Source organism: Hoplias malabaricus, chromosome 8 (genome assembly GCF_029633855.1).
Source record: "Hoplias malabaricus isolate fHopMal1 chromosome 8, fHopMal1.hap1, whole genome shotgun sequence".
NCBI lineage: Eukaryota > Metazoa > Chordata > Actinopteri > Characiformes > Erythrinidae > Hoplias > Hoplias malabaricus.
This window is the reverse complement of record NC_089807.1, coordinates 13,135,309-13,153,049: the sequence shown is the minus strand read 5'-3', so window position 1 is coordinate 13,153,049 and position 17,741 is coordinate 13,135,309. Positions and strand designations below refer to the sequence as shown.

The 17,741-nt window shown below is 38.1% G+C and overlaps 1 protein-coding gene across 3 annotated transcripts in view; it reads right to left on the bottom strand.

Moving 5' to 3' along the window:
* The window catches only part of parga (poly (ADP-ribose) glycohydrolase a), a 30,255-nt gene extending 14,807 nt beyond the window's left edge, over positions 1-15,448 (bottom strand). Inside the window, exons 1-10 of one of the 3 annotated variants that reach the window (XM_066679135.1) lie at positions 15,037-15,448; positions 14,779-14,853; positions 14,151-14,211; positions 13,346-14,035; positions 12,481-12,619; positions 11,619-11,741; positions 11,373-11,453; positions 10,917-10,991; positions 4,794-4,886; positions 2,520-2,674 (exon numbers count right to left, since the gene is read on the bottom strand). In XM_066679135.1, coding sequence (XP_066535232.1) covers positions 2,520-2,674; positions 4,794-4,886; positions 10,917-10,991; positions 11,373-11,453; positions 11,619-11,741; positions 12,481-12,619; positions 13,346-14,035; positions 14,151-14,179 — 1,385 coding nt within the window. In that variant the 5' untranslated portion in view covers positions 14,180-14,211; positions 14,779-14,853; positions 15,037-15,448. Of the gene's footprint in view, positions 1-2,519; positions 2,675-4,793; positions 4,887-10,916; positions 10,992-11,372; positions 11,454-11,618; positions 11,742-12,480; positions 12,620-13,345; positions 14,036-14,150; positions 14,212-14,778; positions 14,936-15,036 lie in introns of those variants that run through there. The other 2 variants (XM_066679136.1, XM_066679134.1) reach the window with 2 other exon arrangements.
* Positions 15,449-17,741: the final 2,293 nt, after the last annotated feature.

Below are 17,741 nucleotides of genomic sequence, written 5' to 3'. Positions count from 1 at the left end.
TTCGGTATAAGATAGCTGCTGGTATGGAAAGGGGAGCTTTTTAGTATGAAAATAAATCCTTGCAATATATATAAATAAAAGTGTAGTATAATATAGCTATTACTGAATGAATATATATATATATATATATATATATATATATATATATATATATATATATATATATATATATATATATATAACAAAACACAGACACAAAAAAATACAAAAGAATTGAACATAAATTATTTCACCTTGTATCATGCTAGAGCTTTGTCTGAAAATGCATGCAAATTTTCTTAGAAAATTATAATTTTTTAAATTTCCATACATTATATATATATATATATATATATATATATATATATATATATATATATATATATATATATATATATATATATATCAGTACTGTCATACATATGTTTAGATTAATAAAATAAGACTTTTGAAAGCAGCCAATCTGTCATTTCATGGAGGGTAGACCTTGACAGGTCTGCCAAACAAGCAATCTCCAAATTGCCCAGTGCTCGATTGCGGCAGAGCCCAAGCAGATAAGTAAACTGATGGACAGTCACTCAATTAGAGTGGGCTGCACTATAACGATCCGCATGTCTGGATTCTCCGCTGTCGTACTAAAACTTGTTTTCTGCTGGCCAGCTCCTGCCACAGGGCAGAATGGGATGCTGATGCACTGGCTGAAGTCTGTGTCCCTTTGCTGTGCTCATCTAAATAAGCCATCTGACTTAAAGCTGCAATCACTCAGACAATCACGACCCAAACCACTTTAGCCATCCCTAGCCAGGGGAGATAAACCACAAAACAAAAGAAATGGGTATAAACATGAGTTCAAGAATAGTCTCCAGGCATGTAGGAAAAATATGACTACTTGAAGGAGTATGGCTGATGGATGCCATTTGCTTTGTGAGGAAATTAAAATTTTTAAGCAACAGAATTTGCATAAAGGGTGCAGTTTAGACTGTGAAAATATCATATGAAACAAATACCAGTGACTCCCACTGGTCCAGTGAATACATATGAACTAATGTATCATTATACTGATAGACTGAGAACTAAGAGTAGGTACAAATTCTCTAACATACAAGAAAGTTCTTTAAATGAAACATTAGGATAATCGATTTATGTACTCACTCAAGTCTAAACTGAAATATAACAAGTATAATACTTTAGCAGAGGCCACTGTAAGACTAACATTCAGACAAGAGACTGCAGTAAGTCCTGTGAAGAATTTCTTTAAGAAAACAAAAACAAAAATAAAACAAAAGCCCAAAAACATACAATGCAAAATTTGTCAAGAATCCAAAAATTAAATGCTAAATAGTGGTCAGGTTTGGTGAGGATTATAACACAAAAAAGAAAAAAATAAGACTGCTATAAACGCTCATCTAATAACTGTAATTAATATTGGGATGACACTTTTTTTAAATAACATACTAAAATAAACATTACTAAAATGCCAAATCCTACTTAAAACCAAAAGATAAATTAAAAGAAAAGAAAGGCCACTGTCCATCAAGACAGGAGCAAGTACTGCTGATAGCTAGGCCTATTACTATCTTAACTACATTTTCACCCTTGTGAATTCAATAAGTCTCAATATTACTTCTTCAACAGACATCACTTCCCAGACATGACTCCCTGGTATAAGTAGATTCTAGAAAAATTACTGAACTTCTGATAAGACAAAAACCAGGCAAAAGAAACCGAATGGTGTCAATCATTGGGGAAAAAAAACCCTGTATAGAAACTGATACTGTATAGCAGCAGACAACGGATTAATGGCAGTGAACTTTACATGAGTCCACTTAGCAACACAGTTTGAGATTGGTATTGTGCCACATGAGCAGATTTACACAGCTACTGCACAAAAGAGGAGGCACACCAACACATTTTATCCTACACTGGAAAGCACCAAAGATGAATCCATAAAAGTTAACAAGCAGCAGCAAAGTCATCAGAGGACAAATTGTGGAATCAAAATACAGGAGTATATGCTTACTCTCTTTAGACTTAATAATAAGTTCAGAAATGTTTGTAATGTGAGAAAGAATTCTAACAATCTGGGGTGCAGCTGATCAGTGTTCATTTTTAATAATATTCCTTAAACATTAGTGCCCCCTATTGGACAGCAAATGGATATTTAAATGGATTAATTACAAATTCTTCCAACAAACTCAGCCTTTAACTTGGAATTTTTTTATTATAAACTATAATTTTTTTGCTAATCATTCTGAGTTTATTTGTCAGCAAATGAAAGTGTGAAAGTAATTAGATTCAAGACATGCTCCACATAAACACATTGTCTATTACACTCCATAATTCTTTAGATCAAAATGTTAAAGGGGCTTCATAACAGTAAAAGACTTATATGGATGAGGCAAATTAGCCTTCTGAGATAAGGTACAAAGAAATCAGGGAGCAAACTAAACCTCTTCCAAGATCAATACCTATATCTTCCAATGTATAACAGCTTTCAAGAGCAGTGACACCTTGAGTATTGTTGAGAAGAAGCAAGTTACCTGTAGAAATTAATTTCAGGATAGTTGGAGTACTCAGACTTGCGGGAGTTGCGTCTGGGGAATGTACAGAAAAAGGCGTTTGCCAGCAAGCAGGCAATTTGTTCCTGTGACATGGTCAGGGACTGATTCATGTTCAGTTTAAGAAGGGGGATTGGCTGCAACAAAGGACGGGGTGGGGTAGAAGGGGGAGGAAGAGAAACGTAATTAGTTTAGCAACTGACCAAACAGAGAGGCAAAATTACATTAAGCAAATGGCCAAGAGTAATTAAAGTGCCCTGCTGGATTCAACCATAAGCCAGCAGCATGCACATAGTACCATCCATCTTCACTGATTGGGCTTAAAGACCCTCTTTGGGGCAATGCAGCTGACTAATCAATAAAAGCATTAATAACCAGTACATAAATATAAAATGCTACTAACCCAGAGAGACTTCACATATTCATTTTTAATCAGAAAATAACTAAACTTAACAGACAACAACAGCTATACAAAAAAAAAGAGATCTTGTTCAAACCTTATTCAGTTTGTATAGTATAGAATAAAAAGATGGCGTAGAGAGTACAACTTTTCTTAAGAACCAAAACGATTTACTTCACTCTGCAATGTTATTTACTCTATCTTGTTATTCTATGGAGCATCACTACACTGGCTAAATAAAATAACGATTATTTGGCTCATTTACACTTCCATTAAGAGGCACCGCCAAATGGATATCTGGTTAGGCCTGTCACAATAGCCATTTTTTCCCCCGTGGTTCCCGTGTCCATGATATAGGTGCGATATAGTACACTAACATAAAATGGTCTAAAATGACAGCAATATAGTGTTATAACAATAATGCAATTACACCCTTTTAAAGAAACACTACATAATATTTTTACCTTAAAATTACTGCTTCGAAATTGTGATACTCCACTGAGCCGTAATAGGGAGAACAGGGCCTCAATCATAGTCTCGGCTCTGTAGAAACTGCACTATATAACTTCTGATTTTCTAAACTCCTCTCTCTGATTTCAGTACAGTGCTGTAAAAATTCACATTAGGGGGAGATCCACAAGCAGAAAACCCAAATCTTACCTAGTGTTTAAAGAGAAATAATCTTTTAGCAAAGTAGTAGAATATTCAGACACTGGGATTGGAATATAATTAATGTTTTAATATTCAAAATAAATAAAACAAAAGAAAACTTTTTTTCAAACAAATCAATATAACAGTCACAGGACAGAGACCAGAGGACAACAGAACAGATCGACTGGCTAAAATATGGGTGATGTACATTCTTCTGTAAACTAACATGAACGTTAACATAATGGCCAATACTGAGGTCAGTAAAACATTATTGAGGAACTGTCCATATATTGTATTATAAGCCGAGAAAGTAATTACCGTGATAGACCTATACCTGGTAGTGCTGAGGGCAGTAAAAGAGCAAAATCATACTCAATCTGAACCAGGAACAGCACAATACATCACAGATTCATCAGATATGTGATTTCACATTCATTCAGTCAAATACTGTAATATACAGTAGTTCTGTTATGTACACTAGTGCTGGCTCTACAGTGAGGAGAGGCACTGACAAAGTCGAGAAGAGGTCTTATTGATCTGTCTGAGGCTGTTCAGCTCAGCTCTCACTCCCATTAGAGTGAGTTAGCCAAACATTCAGGATAGAATGGACTCATCCTGTGATAGTGGATCTTGACTTTACTCACAACGAGTTCAAAAGCTGGAAAATCTGTCGCAGTGGTACAGGAAACATTCACTGAGGATTTGTAGTACATGGCTGAGCTATTCTTGAGTGTACGACCATAATACTGCATTTTCCCACCACAAGTATGAATAAAATAAAAGGCAAATTGCTTTTAAAAAAAGTTAGGGGAAAAAAATCTGAAAGGTATGCTGCATTTTTGAAGCATTTGGCTAATAATCCCTGGGAAGCAGTTTTAAAGCCTCTCGTATGAATGCACAAGGCAGTAAAGTGCTTGCCGGATGGCTTCCTTTGGCCTCCATTAGCTCTGCTCCTAATGAGGCTGCTGCTGCAGATGTGGTGGTGTCCTTCACCAGCCAGCTCCTTCACCCAGCAGCTCTGAGAGCCTGTTAACCTAGAACACCTGCCAGGCACTTTCATCCCACTGCCTCTGTCCAACCAGGCCTGCATCTGTCCCAGTTCAACATGTTCTTTTTCATGATAAGAGGAAATATGATACAGAAATACAACAAGTATAGCAACACTTTCCAGGCCACCTAATCATATATATGAGTGTGAGGCTTACCTGGGTACAAATCTTAGGGGCACTCAGGGCTAATTTTACCATCTCAGGCAGAATGACATCAAAGAGATACTGCACCTCAGAGTGCTCCAACCCCTGTGGAAAAAATTAACAGTGTTTAACATTTGCCTTCCCTGAGAAAGATTATGGAATCACCACACTTAGAGGGTGTACACCCAGGTTTGTTAGCTTTTTTCTTCATATCAATATATACAACAAATGACACAAAATAATTTCTGTTTAATACCTGAATATTTTGACTTCATGAAACACACCTCACACATATTATGTTATGAATTAATGGCACATAATAAATGCCAGATCCGCTTGGAATGATTAAACCTTGTCATGGATCAATGTTTTACAATCACATCATAAATTTTCAACAGGATTGAGATCCTTGTTGTTAAGTTGACATGCTTTTCCTGAAGAAAAGCTTTAGGAATCTTTGCCCTCTCCTCTGGTTCTCTGCCTTATATGCAACCCCATATCATAAATGAGTGGGAAAACGTGATTTTCATCTTTTCATTGTTTCAATGGAACGACACCAGTCAAAAAGTTCCATCCTCATCCCCTTGACCAATGCATATTCATGATATTCTATGATTGCCTTTTTATAGCCCTGCAACTTTGTTTCCTTCCTTTAGGTGTTAGTACTGATTTTCATTTGGCTTTTCTTTTTGTAAATTCCATCTTATTCAGCCCATTTCTTTCGGTTTTGTCAAAACCACTGTCTTCTGTCTCCGTCCATTTGTTTTATATTTCAGTTTTGAGGATATATTTCTTGGAGTGTTCTCTCCTGATGCTTTGACGTGTTCTGTGTTCTACCTGTATGTTTTCCTTTTATAGCTTTCCTACTTTGTTTATACCTACAACCAGTTTTAAAACACAGCTGTCTGGGAACAATCAACACAATATGCCACACTGTATTATGAATTTCATTCTTCAAAGACTTTATCCCTTCATTTGCTTCAGTTGACAACCCTAATTGGGAACATGTTTCTCTCAATCATCTGACAGCTCATTAAGGTCTATAAACACTCCCACTGTACTGCATCTGTACATTTTATTTTATTTAATATTTTACTATTTGCAAGTATTTGTTTTAGAAACACACATTAAAATGGTGATTAACGATATTTCCCCCAGCACAGTAATTCCATGTTTTGTCCTCTAATTGATTTAAAAAAAATCTATTATTTCCAACAATTTAATGTAATTTTGTAGATCTATGTCACAGGGCCATGATCAAAAGGAAATGGCTTTATGTCTGTAATTTATTTGCCAAGTGAAAAGGCTGAATAAACCTCCACAAAGTGTGGTGATTCCATAACCTTTCTGCCAGGGGATGTACTTACTGTGGAAATGAATACAGGAGTCTATATCTGGGTTTGTATTTAAAACACGACACAAATGCTACTAATGATAAATGCTTACTTTTTTTTTTACATGGACATGTTAATATATTCCTCCTATAAACAAGTAAAATAAGAAGATTCCTTTAACAGCATATTCATCATAGCAATTAACCATGACTTAGCTTAAGAGAATAATTTGCAGCCAATTTGATTTACATGTCAATAAAATAATAATTCCAAGACCTGTGTCATGATTACGAATCTATGCATTGGAGTTACAAACACAAAACCTCACATAGTAATCTTACCAATGTACATCACTGAACATTACTCTGACATTCCTGCTTTTCTTATTTTTCCATGGTCAAAGGTACCCGAAACAGAATTTCTGAGCTTCAGAATTAAAAACAAGTGTATCTCTTACAATGGGGAACAAACAATATCATTCAGGCCCTTTCATATCTAGCAAGAACATAACAAGTCCAAATCCAAAGTACAGAGGTTACAAAAGCATGATAGTGTAATAACAAAGGATCTCCCAATGGGTAATGACATCACTGGAGAGGAAATAAGAATAGAGGGTGTCAGACAGTGTTTAGTTCCCTTTTGCCACAGCTAAAATATGGTCAACCTCCCACTCCATACGTCCAAGACCAGACAAATAGCATTGCTTTGCAATACCCAGTGTCTTGCCAAGGGAATTCAGGCCATACTAGCTGGCTCAGCAGCAGAGTGTGATTTCTGCAAAAACAAATATGCTGCTGTTTTACCATCACGGAGATTTACAGCATAGTTATTTACAAACATATTGGCTGCGATCGTCCTGGCGATCCGTCACCAGCCTCATTTCATCAAGGTTACTGGGCATGCTCTGCTGATTAAATGGGATTCCTGGAACAGATGCAAATGGCCAAGGAGCTGAAGGCGGTGCAGGGCACTTCTGGACAGGAAGCTGACTGACAATTTTGCCAAGAAGCATTTATACGGCTGCAAAGAAGACCTGACTAAACACTGTCATAAGTAATGACCCGACTGACATCATAAAGCGCTCCTCTGGGCATAATGAATTAGACTGGCTGACGGGGGGACGGGGCCACGCCGAAGTAGCAAGAGTTAAGGCTTTCTAAATCAAAGCATCCTCCTTTCCACACCCTGCTCAGGCAGCACTGCGATCTGTCTGCACTAATACACTTCCCTTGTGCCCAAATAGAACTCTATTAGCTTTATACTCTCCAAAAGAGTCAGGAGGTAGGGCACATGTAAGAGTGGTGTATCCTACGGGAATTCCTCCCCACCCAAGTGCGTTTAAAAAAATTGTGGGATGACCACTTGCTTTACTTCTCTCTCTGTAGCAAAGAACAGACTGTGCTTTGAGGATTCCCAATGCGCAGGATACGATCTAAACAAATGAATGTTTATGTGAGCAGAGGGCATTCAATAGTGCAGGTCCTGCTGACATTTATCAGACTCCAGCTCACTTTCATTTTATCAATGCTTTCATAACAATTTACTAGACAGGCCCCCTGCCCTTATTTCCATAGCCACTATACCTCAGTCGTCAATCACAGGACCTTGTGACAGTTACTGTATTTCAGTCCTGCAGAACTGCACCAAAATGTAATCAAGATCTTGAATCTTTAGATTAGCATCTAGAGCTTGGCATTTTTAAACAGAAATTGTTTTACAAACCCTACAGGCATGAAACGAGTATAGGAGCATGTATGAGTGAGCTTGTGAGACTGAATGAATGGGTATTTGTGGGCTATAAAAGCCACAATATAAGCTCTCTAAACCTGGGAATATGCAGTTTAGAGAAACACATTTGTTTCCACAAAAAACATAAAATAGGTAAGGGATAGCAGTGCCCTCTGTTGATTAGATAGAGAAATGTGTATTTTTAAATGTAATATAAATATTCTATTACCCAAACTAATATTTAACTTGTAAATGCTCTGACATTGCCATGTTTATACATGTTTGGTAATGTACTGTTAACTGAAAATTCATTAACCAAGTTATGAAACCAATATCTAACAGTCAATGACAGCAAGCTCGGAATGACTCTGTACTCAATATTATAGACAAATATTAGTTGCTCTTACTACAGTTCCTCCAATGACATAAAATATGACAGCAGCAAATGCCATCTAAAGATCAATTCTCCAACATCCCATGGAGATATACTATACATTTGGTAAAATGAAAAACTGGCTAATTCTAACTAGTAACTAAAAGAACATTTTAAAAACTGATCCATTAATGTTCATTCCATTACAGCAAATCGCACTTTGCTAATGGCTTTGATTAGGCCCCTCACAGATTTTATGGCTCAATTTAATTAAAGTGGATTGAGCCATAAAACTGACACAGCTAGCTATTGATTTACAGTAGGCTGACGTTTCCCAGTAAAATTATTTTTAGCAGGACAGAGAAAGGCAGAGCTATTGGCAGAGGCACACAAGTTATATAATTAATAAAAACAACTGGCAAGCACAAAAAGGACCTCTGAATATTTATCAATGTATCATAATTCACCAATGTTACAGTATGAATGGGAATACATTTACATATATATATATTCTGCTAGATCCCAGGGCATTTAAAAAATATGACCTGTGAAATCACTGACAAAGAACCATTAGGTTTTCTGTCACATTAAGAATGCAGTTTATATCGTCGCTGTCCAAATAAACATGCATCTCCATTTTTGTTGATTATAGGTTTATTACATCATTTCAACAAAACAGCTGTTCTTCACATTGTGTACAAAGTTCATGATGAACGGATCAATAGAAATGTTCAAAAATTACCTGGAGTACACGTAGACATCCACTAAGATTTAAGAAGATATTTTCCTTATCATTTAAATGTACTATTTTGAAGATGACATGCTTTTCTTTGGACAGTGATTTATTATGGATGTTTGTCTCTTTAGAACTCTTAAGAAATAATAAAAGTGTATATAATGTATAAAACGCATTTTAATATGAAGCTCCACTTCAGTCGTTCTCACAAGTCAAATGTAGCTTGTGTAACCTTGTTATCATAGCAGACCTCAGGAAAGCACAAAATGATTTTAACTTGGTCAGTATACAGTAACGTCACCTCAAAAGAGATCTTATGCTCTAAACCCTTCCCTCACATCTTCCTTAAGATGATCTTCATAAGGCCAGGATCTATATAAGAGTGCAGCCCATCTGTTGAACGTGTTTACTGGCAGTAAGTAGGTAAACACGCCCCCCCCTCTCTATGCCAGCTGTTGCTCGTCACACTGAATGCCCACCTCTGCTTTAATTGGCTGCTGCTGGAAGTCAGGAGGTCCCTGAGGGATCAGGCACCAGAAGGACCAGACGCAGGCTGCCGGCTACGCAGCCACATAGAGGTGAGCTGCTCCGTCACTATGACTGAACAACGCAACATACTTATTGTGGCACTAAATTAACGCCAGAGTTACACTCTAAGAGAGACAGCATTTAGACTCTCATTAGGTAAACTGCTTCATCTATCTGCTCCAGAAGTCATACAGTGACACAGCAATAAACACTTCATGCCTCATCACTTTATATATGCTCCTCATTCACAATAATTCTTCACCTTGGTCTTGCATGTTACACAACCATAATCTTTTAGGAAACAACTGATACAGTGACTTCAGAAGCATTTCCAGACAGACACATTTTATTCTAGCACCAGATAGATAAAAATTGTGTGACCCCATACCAATAACAAACTTGGAGGTAAGAATATATATCATATAGGAAAATATAAAAAAAGACTGCTGTGGATTTAGCTAAACAGGGTTTTATTGTCTAATTTATTTTATATTAGTGCTAATGCAAGAAAACCCATTAATCCAAACCCATACATTTTGTCCGATATTATTATCATTCATTCATTATCTGTCCAGAGCCTACCTGGAATCCCGCAAGGCGGGAATACACCCTGGAGGGGGAGCCAGTCCTTCACAGGGCAGCAAAGACACACACACACATTCACTCACACACTCACACCTACGGACAATTTTGCCAATCCACCTACATGTGTTTTTGGACTGTGGGAGGAAACCGGAGCACCCGGAGGAAACCCACACAGACACGGGGAGAACAAACCAACTCCTCACAGACAGTCACCCAGAGCGGGAATCGAACCCACAACCTCCAGGCCCCTGGAGCTGTGTGACTGCGACACTACCTGCTGCGCCACTGTGTCGCCCCCCGATATTATTAATCAACAATTATATATTTCAGACAATTTCTCATAAAGCCCAACTGCCTCTCATCTGCTATATATATATATATATATATATATATATATACACACACACACAACAGTCAACCATGCATAATAGTCTCATTACTACTTTTTTTTTTTTTAAGAAATTACAGCCCTATCCATTAAACATTTTTCTTTTCCACTTTAACCATCAAGCTCACTGAATGTACCACTCTTTCATGAACTGAAACATGTTTGGGCTGGAGACATATCTGGTCACTATAGTTCAAATGCCTCTGGCATCAAACAATCTGTTCATGACTCTTTTTTGTGACATTTATTCTACAGACATCTGTTACACCCAGTTGTGACTCACACTTCCTACAACTGACCACGCATCTCACATTCAATCACAATTAAAGGATAACTATGATGAAAATTTATGTAATTCACCTCAATACACAAAATGCAAGTCTAATAAAAAAGGTTCTACTGTTAACACTAGAGTTCACATTACCAAAGGAACCCTTGAAAACTCTACAAAGGCACTACTTACATCAGTGCAGAGAACATTTAAAGCTGTGAAGTCCCATCTCTTTGCATGAGCAGTGTTGTAACTCAATATTGCATCCTGTAAGAGTAAAGCTGCCTCATTAGAAAACATAATTCAGAAGGTGTTTTAATGAAATTAATACTTATTCACGCTATATTTATTTAAATATTTGCACATCAAATTTCACACAATTTTTAAAACAAATTTGTCACACATCAATGCTGCCATCTTCTGGTGATTTTTGTAACAACACGTGCAGATAAAATTCAGTGATCAAATTATTTCCTTTTCCATTTCACTACATTTTAACATTGACTTAATTACTGTGCATTCTCAATAACATTTTATTGAGAATGTTATAATAATACAGACATATTTATGTCTTGAAATGATTTTGATTCACAAATAAGATAACGAATAATGTAACGAAGTAACGAATAATGTAATAATGAAACTCACCCGAATATCAAGGGAACTTTTGCATCCACTTTCCAAGGCAGACCGAATTAACTCCCATCGGCTCTGCACCCCGCTTCCATCCTTTTATTTAAAAAAAAAAAAACCTTTTACACCACTAATAAACTATAACAGTGTCACAACTGTGTTTACTCATTAATACATCTCATTGGTAGCCTAATTAGTGCCTGAATCCTCCATTACTGGATTTAACCTTTGCAATTACATGTAACCTAAGGCAGGAAGTACCTCATTCTCCACAGGAAACAGGTTTTTTTCAGAGCAGGGCATCTTGACGTTCATATCATCCCAGGCATCTCGGAATTTGCTAGGGTATGGAACAGGAACATCACCTTCTTTGAGCAGGTCTGTCTGTAAAGCAATGGGACATGACACACATTGTGTTATTCACCAGAATACTGGCAGTTCTTGTAGAAATTCAGTTTTAAAAATGTACAATATTATCATAAAACTGCATTACCCTAGTAATGTATTAATCAGATAAAGCAGTCTGTATGTAGTGCATCAGTTCAAAGTTTCCTTTAAAACACATGGTCACTTGGTCAACTGCCCTACAGCTACAACTTTATGACAAGGCTCTAAATGTATTTTTCCGCTATCAAATGAAACATCTGTGTACACATGCCACCAGCACATTTATTTAATTTATTTATTTAATTTTTGTTTTTAAGAGTGTAAAGGTTAAACTTAACAAAAGAATTGTAACTTGGTAAACCAATTTCTAAACAGTGAATATGATAGATGTACAATCAATTACTCAGTGTATAAGAAGGTATATAGCAGTCTATTAGAGTGTCAGCGGCGTCTAACCAGACACAAACTGCCAGACAACCTCAGGGCTGCGGCTTAAAACAATAGAGCAGGGGTGTCAAACCAGATCCACGGAGGGCCGTGTGGGTGCAGGTTTTCTTTCCAACCACGCAGAAGCCACACCTCATTCCACCTGTGTTTAATCATTGGATCTAATCAATAGATCTTGACTTTCAGTAGTGTGGGGCTTTTACGTGGTTGGAAAGAACACCTGCACCCACACGGCCCTCCGTGGATTTGGTTTGACACCCCTGCAATAGAGCATCAGGTTACAACTTACCCTGATCAGGACTTTGTGGTTATCTATTGCCCTGAGCTGTGGTAGAGGTTGTCCACACTGTGGCATCCTCCTCAGTTTCTCTATAGGAGTTCCCAACCATTTTTTATCACTGCGCATCATAGACACTGGCTTGGACTCACTAAAGAAAACATTAAAAAAACTGTCAAAAGATTCTATACAATGTCTATTCTATTTTCTTATAATATAGATAGATGCAAACAATTGAACACCACTGGTCATATTTAATAAATAATAAGATTAAAAACTTCCATTCAGTTGACCATTCGTTATCTGTAACTGCTCATCCAGATCAGGGTCACGGCTGGTGCCGAACCTACACAGAATCACTGAGCACAAGGCAAGAACACACCGTGGACCGGGTTCCAAGTCCATCACAGAGCACCACACACTCACACACAACTCTGGACACTTTTACATGGCCAATCCACCTACCAACGTGGTTTTACGTTGGTACTGTGGGAGGAAACCAGAGAACCAAGAGGAAACCCATGCAGACAAAAGGAGAACAGGAACCAACAGAATAGTGACATTTTCTGTTATTTAAGTTCTCAGTTCCAATTTATTTGTTTATTTAGTTTAACGCACTCAAAAGAAATAAAAGATAAGATATATAATATGCTACAATTTTTGCCTTGGCTGCATGTTATGTTTTATTATTTCATTCTCTACATCTTTAATTTAGCAAATATACAGTAATTGTCCTTAGATTTGTGCAAGATGTGTTTTCTGTAAATGTATACTTATATTTATTTACAAAATCAACAAAGCATGAAATTAAGTTGGAGATTCTTGCGTATTATAAATGTAAACATTTCATTGAGTGTGCATGAATGCGTGTGTGTACCTCATTCGTGACTGTTTTGACTGGTTTCCAACAGATTCTTCCTTGGCTTTGCTTTTTGGCAACAAAGAACTCACACCAGAGCTCTGTCTATCACATTCATCTGTTTCCATGTCCATGATCTCAGGCTTCTCAGCATTTCCTTCCGCATTTACAACTCCAAGACTAATTGAGGGACTGGACTCCACAGAAGAAGAGGATCGAACACCAGAAGCTTGGGGTGCTGTGCAAAAAGGGGCATTTTCCCCTGAGTTGTTGTATAGAGGGATTTTGCAAGTTGGACTCTCAGGGCTCAGCATCTCCACATCCGCATTAACACCGGTATTCAGAGATAAACTTAGTTTTGCCTTCTGTGTGGGTGTGGTGGTTACCTTGCAGAGTTTAGCATCTGGAGAGTCAGGTGCAAGGGCTTTTTCTCCATTAGTGGACTTTTTCCGGATTACAGCATTATCACTGACAATGCTATTCACCTGACTCTGTCCATACATCCCTTTTACATCCATGCTGGAGTTTGACGATGAAATGCTTCCTTGAATTCTGTCCTGTTTGGGCTCATCCAGATCTTTGTGTTTTTTTGGAACACCAAAAAGCTTATCATTTTCTTTTACACTTGATTGATCGTCCTGTCTATTGCACGCAAATTTATGAAGGTCATTTCTTATGTCATCTACCTTCACATCACCAGTGATATTGCTGCGGAAGAAAGAAAAACATAGTCTTTGTCACATATAGTGAAATGGATAATTAGTGAAATGGGTGAGTTATCTGAGAAAAACACAAAGTAGAAAACAAATTTAAAAACATTTACCTGTTAAGTTCCTTTCCAGGTTCCTCCATTTCTGATGTTAGCACATCAGTGTCCAAACTACCTGCGTTAAAGAGCAAAGTGAACAACGTGGAGGACAGCCACTACACAGATGCAAACCATACAATTTAAATCAAAATGCAACTGATTGTAGGGTTTTTGTTTGTTTGACTAATAGTTTTACAGATATGAAGCTAAAACCTCATAAGTCGGGCATATGGGAAATCTTATCATTCACACCCATCTCACCTCACACGTTTATCAAACCGTTGACCTGTCAGCTTATCTCAGAACACACCCTGACTTCTCTGTGTGCCTGTCTTTATAACTAAAAGTATTTACTATGTGTAAGTGATTAGCATTTACTCTCAAAAAAGTACATAAAATGTGATTAAAGGTCAAAAACTAGACACTGCACTTTTATATTGTTAGAAATGCATTATGCACAGACGGGGGAGCCTCTTATGACTCTACGGTCTCTATATAATGCACTCCAAGTCATAAGATAACGACAAAAGAGAGTATCGTTTAACCTGCTACAAATTCACTGCAAGATTTCACTTGACTAACTCAATAATACGGACTCTGTGTGATTAGTAAATGAGACACAGAGTGAAGCAAGTTTCCAAACCTCTGTGATGGAGATGTCCGGGTACTTTGGTCCCAGGTTCGCTCTGCTCCTCTTTGGCAGTGTGTGTGTGAAAGCCTGGAGAGGAGCTCAAACAGTCAGATTCCAACTTTAACCTCTTTTCAGTGACTTCAGTAACCTTTTCTGAAAAAGTGCTCATTCTTTTATAGCCAGGCTCCTTCGTCTCATTTTTGACAAGGCCAGCGTCGACTAATAAAATATAGAACAGATACACAACCTTATTTTTACTGTTTTACCCACCGTTAGCAAGCTAGGTCAGTGAGCTAGCTGGTTGTTTAGCATCGTCTTTAACGGCTGATGTGTCTCTGAAGTAATACCGCTGCCACAGTACATTAAAAGGACAAGTTGTTACGTTACTAGGCTACACTCTGAGAATCTTCGGTCTTTATTTTACACAGTACGTGTTTGGTTTTCGGCTTTGTTTTCGTTGAAGCAGATGACTGGCTAACCGAGCTAACGCGCTACTCAGCATCCACTAGAACATAAATATTTATACACATTATGTACTGGGGGAAAAATACACATTTTAGGTGTCTTCTAGTAAGAAACCCAAGCTATAAATCGTTGTAAAGGAAAAGTGTTTCTGTAAAAAAAAAAAAGAGTCTATACTGTCGCTACACTTGGAACCCAATTATTTTACTTCCAGTCTTTATTTACGGCAGCCGAGAATAACCAATCCAAACAGCGACTTTCAGCAGAGGGCGGGAATTAAACGGGCTCAATCCTGAATGACTCAATACTCACTAATGCACTCTAAAAGGCGTGAAATAACAAATGGCGTGTCATATTTCATCCAGAAACCTGTTTATTTCCCGATATTTGTTGAGCGACTCCCTGTCTGACATCAAGTGCACTGTTATATACCTTTACAACTATAGCTTTCTATACCTAGTGCACTATGTAGGGAGTAGGGGGCCATTGGTAACTGAGCCAGGCAAAAAGAAACCTGCTCCCTCTGCCGGGCGAAAAGTTCATTCTGTTGTAAACCCAGGTTAAAGCCCAGATGCAAACTCATGAACTTAGTTAGAAACAATTAAACAATAGTAACCTCATCTGTTAAGGAAGTGCTGAAGTAGAGTCCTTAAATCAGTACTAGATTTAAGTAAATTCTGCAGTGAAGCCCTGCTGTGGAGTAAGAAATAAATATGTAATTTTTATGTATTTTCAGATTTTCTGTATAATTTCATTTTCTTCTGTAAACTTCAAGGATGAAGGGGTGTTCTGGTTGTACGCACATCTCTTTGGCATACCACTGCCGTCACCTGGGACTCAACTTCCTCCCCTGGTTGCTGAAACATCTCCAGCACAGTTCATACTGGGTCTGGTCTTCAAAATAAGTTAAGCAGGACCTCAGCAGTAGTGGTGGTTTTCTGAACAAGAATTGTGAGATATTCTCCCTTGTCACACAGTAATTTTTCTTTGGTTTACTGAATCACCGGCTGAAAAAAGACACCAATTGCTCTCATCTTGCACCTGGCACATCACTGCTCTGACATGTTTTTTGCTGTCCCTGTCTATGATGAACTATACATCTACCTGGAGAAAAAAGAGCTGGTTTAAATGTGATCAGGGCATTGCATAATCTGAATGGCATGACATTGACATACGTGTACCCCATGATGAATATCATCTTTTCCTTAACCTCAGGTACAAGGATGCTGCAAGTGTCCAGGGAGCTGAACCAGGATGAGTCTTTAGTGGTTCAAGCATTTTGTTGATGGGAGGTAGTGGATAGGAACTGGCCTTAGTTAATGCAGTTAAAGTTGGTGGTACTCAATGCAGAATCACCAGTTACTGTTCTACTTTCTTACCAGCACCAAACAGAGCTACTGCAGCCACTGCTGTCACATGTGCTACCAATTCTTACACTGTATCTAGAGAGCTGGTATCCAACACTGTGATGAAGAAGGATGCCCATGATAGGGACAAAAAGCCTTAGTACATGTCAATGTCCCAATTTCTCTAACACAGGCTCCTCAGTGAAGTGAGGTCATGTTAGCACTAACCACCATCACTGAGAGGCCATTCTCAATTCCTGTTGGCTCAGGTGCAAAATATTGTCTTGTTTTGTGTTGTTGTTTCTTGGAAATGCATGAGAAGAAGTGGAACATGGCCTGCTGGTCCCCAGCAGCTAGAAATTCTTTCTTTCCCTCTGCTTCTTCTGGTGTATAACAATTCATAGCATCCTGTGAAGACTGTACTTACGGGCAGCAGTCATCTTTCTGATTGCAGGAATCTCTCAGATTGTTGGAAAGTCTGTTGTTATGTCAGGCACATGTGATGCTGGAGGCTAGGTTTAGGTGTGGAGAAACATCTCGAACACAGCTCATACTGGGTCTGGTCTTCAAAATAAGTTACTCTTTCTGGACCATTGTTTTAGCTCTGCGGCTAGCACAGTTAGTCTTTCACCTGAACCACTGTGTAGCTGTTGCTTTACCACTGGAGGAGCTGGAGCACAGAAAGGTTGTTGAATATGTTTGGCACTTCTCTCTTAAGTGCCAAGCAGAGATCCAAGGGCACTGACTGTTCTGAACATCTACGGTGAAGCATTTGCAGCAGACCAACAGTGGTGTTGTGATCACTGCAGTTCTGTTGATTTCCTTGGGCTCACGTTCACTGCCTGTGTCCAACTGTTGTCCATCGTCCTTGGCACTCTGTTCAGACTGAGGACTGACCCAGGACCCAACTACACACACAAAACTGCAGAATGCCGACCATCAGGAAAGTGCCAGATTGGCGAATTGCTAAAACAAACTCCATTCTCACATACCAGACAGCACAATACATGAAACAAGTCACACACACACACACACACACATTGCCCTAAGCAATAATTTCATAACAATAACAGCAGTTAAGTCTCTTGCTGTTTGTGGGCTGACCTCTATTTTGCCTTTTTCATTATTAGTCTGCGAGCATGAATCCATTGTTAAAAGTGTCTCAAT